Source organism: Mastacembelus armatus, chromosome 7 (genome assembly GCF_900324485.2).
Source record: "Mastacembelus armatus chromosome 7, fMasArm1.2, whole genome shotgun sequence".
NCBI lineage: Eukaryota > Metazoa > Chordata > Actinopteri > Synbranchiformes > Mastacembelidae > Mastacembelus > Mastacembelus armatus.
This window is the reverse complement of record NC_046639.1, coordinates 132236-144013: the sequence shown is the minus strand read 5'-3', so window position 1 is coordinate 144013 and position 11778 is coordinate 132236. Positions and strand designations below refer to the sequence as shown.

Below are 11778 nucleotides of genomic sequence, written 5' to 3'. Positions count from 1 at the left end.
TGCAGGGCTGGGCCAGAATATCCAAACCAGTCATTTTCCTATTCAGCCAGTTTTGCTTGCAAAAACAGATGAAATAGCAAAATTGAATAGCTCATGATCACAATGTTCTCATTATGCTTTTTATCCCCAAAATTTCTACACAAACTCCAACAAAGGCTGGTAATAAAATCTGGATTTTTAGAATCATGTTCCTTTCAGATGCACACTCTAGGGAAAATACTGGACTGACAATGTAGAGATAAACATCTTTTGATTCATGAGACACTCAAAACATTTAAATGTATTATTATCTGATGATGTCCACCTGAAGAGAGCTTCCCTCAGAAACTTCAGGTTTAGTGAGAATTAAACACTGCCGCAGCTTCTTCACCTCCCCCACCTTTCCATGTGACCTCTGACCCTAAGCTCCCTCCTGTGGCTAAACCTTCGGCTCCCCTGGAGTTCTCTCTTGACCTTGTGTTTCCCTGGCAGCACCACCAATGAGCTCAGTCAAATGTGAGCAATTGTTTAATGTTCCCTGTGGCCACAGTGGAAAAGAACAAGTTGTTTCTCAGACACTGAATTGTGTTTCTTACCCCCTATTACCCCTTGTATGTTTACCTGCTTTTATTTGTCAAAAAAGCGCATTTCCAGAATCTTGTTTATATGAAATGGCAGTTATTTGTCAGAAAGAAATAAAACTAAAAGAATTTAATGTTGTCAGTGAAAGGTTGTCTGTATCAAGCTAATATATTTATTTTTTAATTTTGACATAAAGGCACTGCAGATTAAACTTAGTTTAATCAAATGTTTATTTTGTGGATAATTCAAATACAAATAAATAATATATAGATTGTTAAAATGCTTGTTTCTTTGGATCTTTCAGGAACCCTACTGGGCACATTGTGTAGAGAAAATATTCCCCACAGTGGGTGCACAAATCCAAACCTTACATCCAAAAAATAAACACTGTAGACACAGTAGACAAACAAATGCACAACATGCACATGCTCTCTGCCTTTCTTTGTGATCACTGGGCAACCACACACAAAGGCTGAGGCTTCCTCTGCTGTGACACTGTCTGAGCACACGAGGGTTAGGGGGAGTGCTGGGCTGTGCCCTTAAGACACATAAACACATACAGAGAAATACACACAATAGACGCAGCTACAGGGCCACATACTGTGTGTCTACACAAGCCAAAATAACATGGAGAGATCCAGTACAGTGTCCATAAGCCAGTGCGGAAATAAACTGAGTCCAATGCTTTGTCCTTCATGCTGATTAAAATGCTAGATTAGGTCAGCTGCAGCAGACTGACTGCACAGCAGTGATAATTACTCCATAATTACACCATATTGTGTCTCTGCTGTGTTTCACCACCATCATTTTACTTTTTAGTCAGTGGTCATGTGCATAAGCACTGCTTTAATTGCATACATCAAGGCAGTAAAATCCAAATCTGGTAGAATAAACTGATGGATGAACCTGCTCTGTAAACAACAGACTGGGGGAAACATCAGCAACTAATAAAGGGACCAGTACATTCCTTTAAAAGTGCATGTCTCCATCAGTGATCAGAGTGTATGCATGTGCGTGCATGTACGCGACAGGTCCCTGCAGCTATAAGAGCAGTATTAGACATGTTGGAAAGGATGGGAGACAGACAAAAGGGAGGCTGAAGGTACTACAGGCAGCACTCCGCTCGTTTTTTTGTCTACGCCACTCCTCTTTAGGGAACCATGGCTACAGGGAGGAGCATATGCCTTTAATGGTTTAAAGGAGATGGGGTGTATGTTTTGCTTAGTCCAGGATGGATGCTGGACAAGTCCCTCCCTCTGGGCAATAACTCTCCGTTCTTCCTCGGGAGATAGAAAGAAATAAGAAGATGAGGAGTGAGCAAAGATGGGAGGATGTCTCTTTTGGTTTAACCTTATCTCTGTTTTACTTCAAAATGAAGTGGAGTTCAAACGGCTGCACCAAAGATGGACACTGGAGTGTGGAGGGGAAGCTCTAGCAAAAGCACTGAGCCAAGCGATGCCATTGATCCTTAGTGACAAGGAGGCTGTAAAAGCACAGGATGTTCTTGCATGTATGTACTCCAAGGAGGGACTGAATTATAGAGCCAATGCAGATGACATAAGCACTCCACTGGGGTGAGGTCTTTGATGGCTGGCAGCATCCACAGGAAACTGTAGCAAAAACATGACGCTCAAACACACAACCTCTGAGAAAATGTAAGAAAGGCCTGCAGGCCCCTTGAAGCAAATTTCATTTGTGATATTAGTCTTTATCAGCTTTCTTTCAGATATGCAAGCTAGAAGGCTGTGTTGTCATTTGATGTGGCCATCAACACACAACCATTCCATTTGATTACTTGGATGTGTTGTCATGACAACAGGTAGCACATCTGTGATAATAGCATGTTTACTTGGGGATTTTTAAATGAAGCTAACCTGTCTTTTCACAGAGAAATTATCAGTCCTGCTGTGTGCATCCTCTTGACTTACGGCACAACACAGGTGTCACTTCCTGAGCCTCAGATTCTGAACATCCATGTGACCTGTGCTAACTCCACTGTCGGGGACGGGAGCAGAATTGGTCTATGATGATCACGGCATGTTTGCTGACTTATCACACTTATGCCAAAATCTCCAAATATCCTTTTTGCTTTTGCTTTCATTTATTTATCCAAAAACAATCCAAATGACAGATTCAATTTTTTTTACTAAAAAATAAAACTTCTGATCACCCGGCAGAATCACAGGTCAGAGTTCATATTTGTCAGACTAGCATACTCTTCAATATTGGACTCATAGCATACGTGTAATCATCTGTTAGCTATTGTACATGCAGGAACAATAATACACAACAGCCTATTTTGGACAAAGTGAGATAAAAATTTCTTGGACTGAACCCTAATGTTGTCCTTTTCCACTGCATCTCTTAGCTCATCAAACACACTTGTGATGATAAAGAAAATTAACTGCATGAGTGAGGCTGAACTGACTGAAACACTTCAGAGATTAAGGATAATGCATGTGAGTGATCCTGCTTGATGTTCATGTGTGGCAGGAAGAATATCTCATCTCATCTACCCAATCATACAAAACCTGATAGGCATAAAGAAAAAGGCAGGTTGTCTTTTTGGGTGTGTGTGTCTTCACAAAGACAAAAACAAGTACTTTGAGAGAAAAGACAAGGTCTAGATGCTGGAATGCAGTCTGTTACTATGCAACACATCATCTCCAAAGATATTCCTGTGCAGGATTTTCATCCGCCCTCAGTCTGTGTCCTCCCTCCTTCCCACAGCTGTTTCTTCTTTTTCCTCCTTGTTCCTCTTTTCTTTGACTCACACATTCCTGGGTTTCTGATTCCCAGCTGCTAGAGGGGAGTCTTTAGTTAGTAAATATAGGTTTTCTCCCAGTTGCTACTCTCCCTGCCTTGGTACTGACTATAGAGGGCTTAGAGGCACCTTTGTGACAGGAATCAGTGTGCCACACTGGCAATATTTGAATGCTCACTGTCTCCCTCCTCTCCATCTAGCTCCAATTACCAAGATGGCTTTTGATGTTCAAAAGAGCTTTTGAGACGAGACAAAATATTCATAGATCTGCATTTTATCTAATATGTTTCATCTTGTTAGACTATTTTCTCATTTTACAAATGGTTTGTAATATTCATGAAATTAAGGAGGCACTCTGGGGCTTACATTGTATTTGTGCTTAATTTACACATGCCAGGAAATTAAGTCAGTTTTCCCAGAGATAATCTCTGGAAAGAGTATTTGCAGATAATCTAAGCTTTTGGTTTTGTGAGAGGTGTGCCATATTCTCTGGTGAGGCTGCTCCTATATTGACTTGTTATACTTATTCAATGTTATTTTGACTAAAACTAATGGATACAGTTTAGGCTATGAATATAAAAATATGGCTTATGACTCACACGATTGATGTATTGTACACAGACACACTGTTGGTTATGCACACAACAGTCTCAATTAATGCTATGATTCGTCTTAATCAACTGACATAATCAAATTTTCTGTTTACTCTTATGATTCAGCATCTAAACTGCTGAATGAGTTGAGTGTGTGAAGACTCATGTTGAGCCCTCTGAAAGTGTGATCCCTATTCATCAACATAGCACAGGTGAAGCAAAGTGCCCACTTCATAGCTGCAAGGCTCTTCCCACCTTTGCGCTCTTTCCCTTGAAACAATTAAAAACCACTGGTTAGTGTCTGATAGCTCTACAGGCTTGATCCTGAGTCTGTCTCATGCCAGTGTATGGATGCTTACCAAGGCTTCAAGTACAAGAAACAGTTACATCACATATTAAACGCAATCTTTGTGTCTCTGTCTCTGCTAGAAAGTTGCAGCAGCCTACACTTTGGCACAGCAATATAAAATACACTGCTGTGCAAGCACCACAAGTTTTTATTGAACAGGTCCATATTTATATTTGCACTGTATTTTCAATTTGAGAAGCCTTAAAAGCTTGTACATAAGATTGTACATGAGCCCAGTTGTTTTTATCAGAATCAGAATCAGAATGAGCTTTATTGGCAAGTGTGTGTGTGTGTGTTATAATCACAGTGCTTCCTCTATGACAGCTGCAAACTGGCAATTCTGTCGAAAACAGCTGGTTAGAACAAATTATAAAGGTGAAATCCATATGAATCCATTACCTTTCTATTTGATGTGTGATTTTGACTCTTAACTGCAGACTATTATTAATTTGTGGCATTCCCAGTTGATCTCTATGAATCAGGAATGATTCAAAACTCCAAGCAGCACAATAACTGGTTCCTCCAAAGTCTGAGAGGCTCACATACTGCAGAGGTGGCACTGCACACAACCATCCCACCCATCCATCCATCCATCCATCATCTGTACCCCCTTAGTCCTAGCCAGGGTCCCAGGGACCTGCTGGAGCCTATCCCAGCTCTCTTTGGGTGAAAGGCAGGGGTCCACCCTGGACAGGTCCCCAGTCCATCACAGGGCCACATAGAGACAAACAACCTCACACACTCACACTCACTCCTATGGGCAATTTAGAGTCACCAATCAACCTGACATACATGTTTTTGGACTGTGGGAGGAAACCAGAGTACCTGGAGAAAACCCACACAAGCACAGGGAGAACATGCAGACTCCACACAGAAAGGGCCCTGATGGGTTTCAAACCAGGAACCTTCTTGATGTGAGGCAGCAGTGATATCCACTAATCCACCGTGCTGCACAACCATCCCAATGAAATCCAAATATCACTGAAATGACACAATTTTAACACCTGTGGAAACACGATACACTTTTACTAGGAGACATTTCTGCCAGCCCCAGACATCTATTTATAATGAAAAGGAACAATTTAATCTCAGTAATCTGAAAAAGCCCCAGACAGCTGTTGTTTCTTGTTTGCAAAATGACAGAAAGGTCATGTTAGTTGCCATGACAGCCACAGTTATTGTCTTACATGAGGCGGTCTGAGAGTGGATGTCCAAGGCTGAGGATGCACACAGGTAGGACAACAAATGAGTTTGGCATTCCTCTATGCACCCCATAAATATTTTCTAGACTGTATTTGTAAGGATTTTTGTAATTGATATTTTCATGCTGCTGCTGGGCATTATATATAACCAGAAACAAATTTAAGCATGGTTTAAAAAACTCTAACACTGTTCGTGATGTAAGTTGAGCGAGGTAATCACTGGATGTTGCCTAGATCTCGCTCACAGTCGAGAGATGATGAAACTGCTTTTCTCATATCGTGGAGAAACTTGGCTGTCACAATGTAGAACAGCTTGAGCAGAGCCTTCAATCTCTGCTGCTGACACCCCAGCCAGAGACCCCAATAGTTGCCAGCTCTGCTGCTGTGTCCTGTCGGTGAAGTTAGTCAGTAAATCTGTCAGCCCTACTAAGAAAAGCAGAGGGTCTGTTCTGCTAAATCAGGCAGACAAAAAGCCATGTAGCCCCAGCCTTGAATCAGAGAACAGAATGTGAAAAACTGCCTTGACAAACACTCACACACACACTCACTAGGGCATATCCGTACATAGTGTATGCACAGATGCAGTCAAGGGCACACAGACAAAAGCCACAGAAGCACAAACCCACACACCCACCTTCACTTTGCCGTTCTTAAGCAAACAGCCTTAGGCACAGTGAATGAGCATGTCAGTGGTGTGGGCTGACATTCTGTCACACAAAGAGTGTACGAGACAGATGCCTCTTCAGCTTCCTCCTGTCCATCTACCTAACACACAAACACAGCCTCATGCGTCCTTGATTATGATTTTAATTCAGGGCAGCCAAGGAATCTTATTCTTTCAACTTTGGCACTGGAAAAGGAAACTGGGTGAAGGTATTAAAAAAATTCCTTCAAAGGTATGCAAAAGTAGGCTACGTCTGGAGGAGTTCATCCTTTGTAGCACACTCTGCACCCAGACAGAGGTATATCTGTGATCAGGGTGCTTTAGCACAGAGGATGAGCGGATGAGGCAGGCAGGCGATGTGCCAGAGTTCCCCACAGCCAGAGACACTCTAATTAAGGAGCACAGTGGGGAGAGGGGGCAAGAACAACAGCTCTGCATTGTCACATAATGATTTTCTTATCATCTCTAGTACAGGAAACACTGCAACATCGCTTGTCTGATGGGTATGTGGGTTTCTCCTGTGCGGCCATCTCGTCACACCCAGAAAAATGAAATCAACAAAGTCTTGGTACTATTTTCAGTGCCTGACAGGAGAATATGCAAGATGTGCTGCCAGTCTAATCATCGTTTGATGGAAATGTATGAAAGCAGTTACAGATTACATTCGTACACAGTGCACTTTATAAGGAGGTTTGTCACTGACCATTTACACGGATGCAAATTGAATCCTTCCACAATACGGCTGTGCATAACCATTCATACATATGTATAGCTCTGGATATATTTGTGCAGTTCTTTGCACCTACACCCAGATGTCCAGATGGACACTGACAGGTCAGGGAAATACCTTCTGAGAGAGGCAAAGAGTCACCATATTTTTATTAATACTGCATGCAAAGCCTAACTTCATATGTGAGAGTGCAAACAAAAAGCACAGTCGAAGTTACTTTTTTAAATTTAATCAAAAATATGATTTGCATTTATATAACAATGCCTGAAGAAGTAGTCTGTTTGGTAGGATCATCTCATGGACACACTCATCAGTCTTTCACATGTACTATTTTATGTTCCAATGTTACATCCACTGAACTTAAAGCAAATTTGAAAATAGTTGGCATATTTTTTAGGCAATGTTTCTCTGTATATTACATTTATTCCCTGCTCTGCTTTTCTTGTCTCCCAGTTTGCAACACTACTTAAAAACACTGTTTCTTTAAATTTTTCCTCTGTTAAATTGACAAACACGTGGTAATAAACAACACAAAATGCATTATGTCATAAAATGTTCATTAAGATGCAACAGGTGACCAAGAATGTGCTTTCCATTTATATGACACTGCTGAAAGGAAAATAAGTATCAGATAAAAACCCATGAAAGGACAGATTTAACGGTTAACTGATGAAGAGAGGAAAGGGGATAATTATGAAAAGTGGATTAACTGGACTGATGAATTATGGGAGAAAAGGTGAGAAGGGGGAAGTGGGTGGTTGGTATGCTTGACCAGATGGGTCCTGGTCTGCTTGGTGAGAGCAGCAGATGCCCTGAGATCATAGGCCACAGAAATGCCCCCAGCTGCCAAACACCAGAGCAATAAAGAGGCTAGACGTTGTAACTCCTTCTGGCCACGTGCACTGTTTCTGATAAAAACACTGCTCTGGTAACACTGAGAAAAGATCAGCTGGATGTGAGTCATATTCAGCTGCAGATGCAGAACCCAAGCCTGAGAGCAAAAATTTGGGATGGTGGCCACTGTGGGACGCACATTTAACATGTACAGATATGCAAATAACCTCAGTTAAACAAAGAACTGCAGTTCCTAACCTTTACATGAATCCATCTGTGTGTACTTGTCACTACCGCCACTCATCATTAATAGTATTTTCAGATAATCCAGAGAAATCAGTTCAACGTGGCCAAACATAAAATGATACCTTACTCTTACAGTATAAACTACCGCTGCTAAAACTGCCCTCAGCCCCATAGAAACACATGACTCATCATCTATAGCTGATGCTCTGCACCTCTCATGGACTTTGGGCGACGAGGTTTGGGAGGTGCTGTGGGACTGTGGGTTTGTGATGATGATGCAGCTGCATACCAAGCAAGCACCACAACACTGTCGTCTTTGAGGAGAACATCACCCCCAAGTGGACCAAAAGGGTAAAAGGCAGGATGAAGATGTATCAGACATTTTTGGAATAATGAGCTTTGCAGATGTGTGTGTTATTATTGTTATCAAATGCCAATAAAAGACCAAAACCAACAAGGTGGAAATCCATCTCTTAATACCTCCCAACTTTTCCAGTGTCTCAGTCGTAAGTCCATGCACTACAACTGATCTAGATTATCTAGAATGAAAATGTGATGATCAGTAGTATAGCCCCTATCAGAACCCACTGCAGTGTAATCCTTATTTTGTTGGGTTACACAGACTGTTTGAATATATTTTTGCATAGTCAGTTAAATGCTGAAAAATCCTTCATGAAGCCACTAACCTCCATATCTAAAAAAAATAACTGATTGAGTACTGCAAAAAGTACACAGATGAAATAAAGAACTTTGTTATAATACACAGTATTAAATCTGTTTGGAGGTTGTCTTCACCTCTCAGTCATCTTCTGTCACTCCTTTAAGACGAAGTTCCTCTTGAACCCTGAACAAATATTCTGGATCTGGATATCCAAAGCTGGTGTGGAGAAACACAAACAAAAAGTAAGTAAAGTTTTCTGGAGCAACTTTTTTAGCCTGTATATCTGTATGTCTTACACTGAAAATTACTCAATATAAATAAAATGGGATTTTGTTTTTTTGTTTCTTTCTATAACATAGAAACTAAAGGTACAAAACTAGAACACAAAAATTGCGATTCCTGCAGCCATTAGACGACTTTCAAAGGTGCCAAAATCTTGGTTGTAATAATGTTGATGTTTGGTTTTGTTATGCAGATGGTGATATTATGTTATGGTAATCAGAATGAATTTACATGTCATTTCACTATGTTCAGTACAAATGTGAGATTTCAGCACTTTCCCAGGTTAACAATGCGACTTCTCACCCTGTTGACAAATTCACTTACAAACAAAAGAAGCGATTCTTCAAAAATAACAGCAATGACATCCATACCTCTGCGGGCCCCCTGCTATGCTAGTCTTGTGGTGGATATCGTTCCAAGTGATGACATTATTGAGGCCTGTGGTGGCAGATCGCCCAACAGTGAAGAGGAGTCTCCTGTCGAAGGCTTTCCTTAGCAGCCTCAAGACCTTCTCTCCCTCCTCACAGGCTGGCAGGTAGGCAGTACGGGAGGTGCTGCTGTACCTCACCCCGGGGTTTGGGTGCTCAGGCTGTAATGTGGGAAGTGACAGTACACACTGTAATGGAAAATACATTAACCAGATATTATGGCTTGTTTGTGATAACACTTAAAACCAGATTATAATCTTTCACTTGGAAATTGTATTAACTCACTGTTTCATTTTACATACAAAAAGGTTTATGAAATACAATAATTCCTTCATTCGACAGAACATTCAAAATCTTCAAGATGCCTACAGTGCTCAAAAACATACAAAAACATAACACCTCACTCTATTTGTCGCTCTCCTACATACACATCCTTTCTTTTCCATTTGTAACTGCAGTCATTTTAAAATAGTGGATCTTTGTGTATTGCTTGTTTTTTGTGCATCCAAGATCATCATCATCAAATCTTAATTTTTAAAACTTGCACACATTGTTACTGCCACTGTTATGTGGTAAAAGCAATAAGCTAAATAAAAATTTCTGTTATTTTCCAATCAAAACACCCTAACAAACCAAACTCTGGTTCTCTACCTTCTCTAATGTGAAGATTTGCTGTCATTATAAACTGTCTCTTTGAGTTTGAGTCTTTTTATAGGTGGAGCATATGTTGAAGAAAATAATTGTCAGATTCATTAGAAACAAACAATCATTAAAGCCTAGTCAGGCTTAAAGCTGACTCTTGGCAAAGTGTCTGGTCACAGAGGTTTTCTGTCAAACCACTGCATACAGAGCAATTAGCAGTTTTTGTTGTTTTTTGAAAAGAGAAGTAGAGGCTGCAACAGATCTGAAATGGTTTTTGTTTTTTAGTACACTTAGTAACTTCCCCTCTGGCAGATAAACACTTTTTGTAAGCGTGTTTCTTTCTAACCGCATGATTTCAGTGGTGTTCAAGTCAGGGGGACTGCAAGGGCCCGTCCAAAAGTGACCGATGGTGGATTTGGAGGTGTGCTTGAGATCACTGCCTGTAAAAGCCAGTCTGTTTTCAGTTTCATTTTCTTAAGATTGCATGACATAAATGGATTTATTAACTGGAATCCGTTTATTAGTAGCAAATAGAGTTATTGCTTTTCTTAAAAAGACGATCCGTCACCAAAACAACCATTTTCAGAGAAGATTCCTATCATTTAAAATGGGAGGCTGTGGGTCCACCATCATGAACTCGAGCACACCTTGTCCTCCTCCACCTCTACGCTGTTTCTATGGCAGCAGAGGGAAGCGCCTCTGAAATCACTTCCTCAATTGCGTATTTCACAGTTCATAGCGCATAGGCAGCCATATTGTAATACCCAATCCAGATGTTTTATGTGTCAAAAACAAACACTGCACTCTGGTGGACAACACAAACTGAACTTCAGCTTCAATAAAACCGCACCCCTTGAATCCCCGATGGGAAACTGTACTGTATGACAATAGATCCGCAGCGCTCGAAGCCGGAGAGGCGCTGGGAGCTGCGCGTCACCGTCATCGTGCCGCTCGGCTGGGTCCCCGTGTACACTCCGTGGTAGGTGTTACATATCGGGCAAGCTGGTTTAAACTTGAAAACCGAGTCGATGCAGGCAGAGCAAAAAGAGTGACGACACTTCAGCGTTTTCTTATCCTGAATTTTGTCCAAGCAAATTGCGCAGTCTTCCGCGTTTTTACGGACTACGCATGAGTGGTCCATCATTTTCCGGTAGCTGTGTTGCCTTTCCGTGAAGGGAGCCAGATGAATCGGTGGCCGGTGGTGTGTGACGTCAAAACGAGGAAAGTACCGAGTCATTTCCACTGGGTGCCAGGCATCCATGTGCAAGGAAGTGGTGCAAACACTGGCCTGTGACTGGTTTGACTGTGGTACTAGAGGCCCTTTTAAGAACATCTGGTGCGGAAATACTCTGTCAAGACCATGGAAGCAGTAGAGTAGCTTGTAGATAACAAAAACTTCAGCATCTGCTTTTATTATTATGAACCAAATGTGAGGTTACCCCCCAGTGGTGGAAAGAAAGAACATTTACTGTACAATTCTGCGGTACTATCTTGCAGTGGTGGAAAAAGTACTGAGATCCTTAAGTATAAATATCCTACTGAAGGAAACGTGCAAAGGTGTTACCGGTCAAATATACTTGAAGTTCATCTCACATTCATGAATTTATATTATTGATCATATTTATTGATGCATTGGTGTGTTTATCTGTTTAATGCTGCAGCTTGTAAAGGTGGAGCTAATATATGTGCTTATCATTTGAGTTACTTTACATGATGCAGGGTAGCTTGTAAATTTCCTGCTGAGGATCAATACAGTTTTATGATTATACTGCATTTTGTAAGTTTATATCTGATTCCAAAAAGTGGCCTAACTACTAACTAA

At 41.1% G+C, this 11778-nt stretch overlaps 1 protein-coding gene across 2 annotated transcripts; it reads right to left on the bottom strand.

Moving 5' to 3' along the window:
* Positions 1–7049: 7049 nt before the first annotated feature.
* On the bottom strand, positions 7050–11549 carry LOC113146248 (probable E3 ubiquitin-protein ligase DTX3). Of its 2 annotated transcripts, none has more exons than XM_026333622.2 (3): positions 10807–11549; positions 9258–9502; positions 7050–8820 (listed from the first exon to the last, which is right to left on the bottom strand). In XM_026333622.2, exons 1-3 carry the CDS (start codon positions 11287–11289, stop codon positions 8742–8744), a joined length of 807 nt encoding a protein of 268 aa, XP_026189407.1. In that variant the 5' UTR covers positions 11290–11549; the 3' UTR covers positions 7050–8741. The 2 variants fall into 2 exon arrangements, with proteins under 2 accessions (XP_026189407.1, XP_026189408.1); XM_026333623.2 differs by having other exon boundaries at positions 7053–8820; positions 9258–9475; positions 10807–11508.
* Between the last annotated feature and the right edge of the window lie 229 nt (positions 11550–11778).

Excerpts from the sequence above, each read along its gene's own strand:
- LOC113146248 (XM_026333622.2), bottom strand. The coding sequence starts at position 11,289 with ATGTTCTTAAAAGGGCCTCTAGTACCACAGTCAAACCAGTCACAGGCC. Across the intron at positions 9,503-10,806 it reads TCCCATCGGGGATTCAAGGG|TGTGTACTGTCACTTCCCAC; the intron begins GTGCGGTTTTAT and ends TTTCCATTACAG. Across the intron at positions 8,821-9,257 it reads ATAGCAGGGGGCCCGCAGAG|CTTTGGATATCCAGATCCAG; the intron begins GTATGGATGTCA and ends TCTCCACACCAG.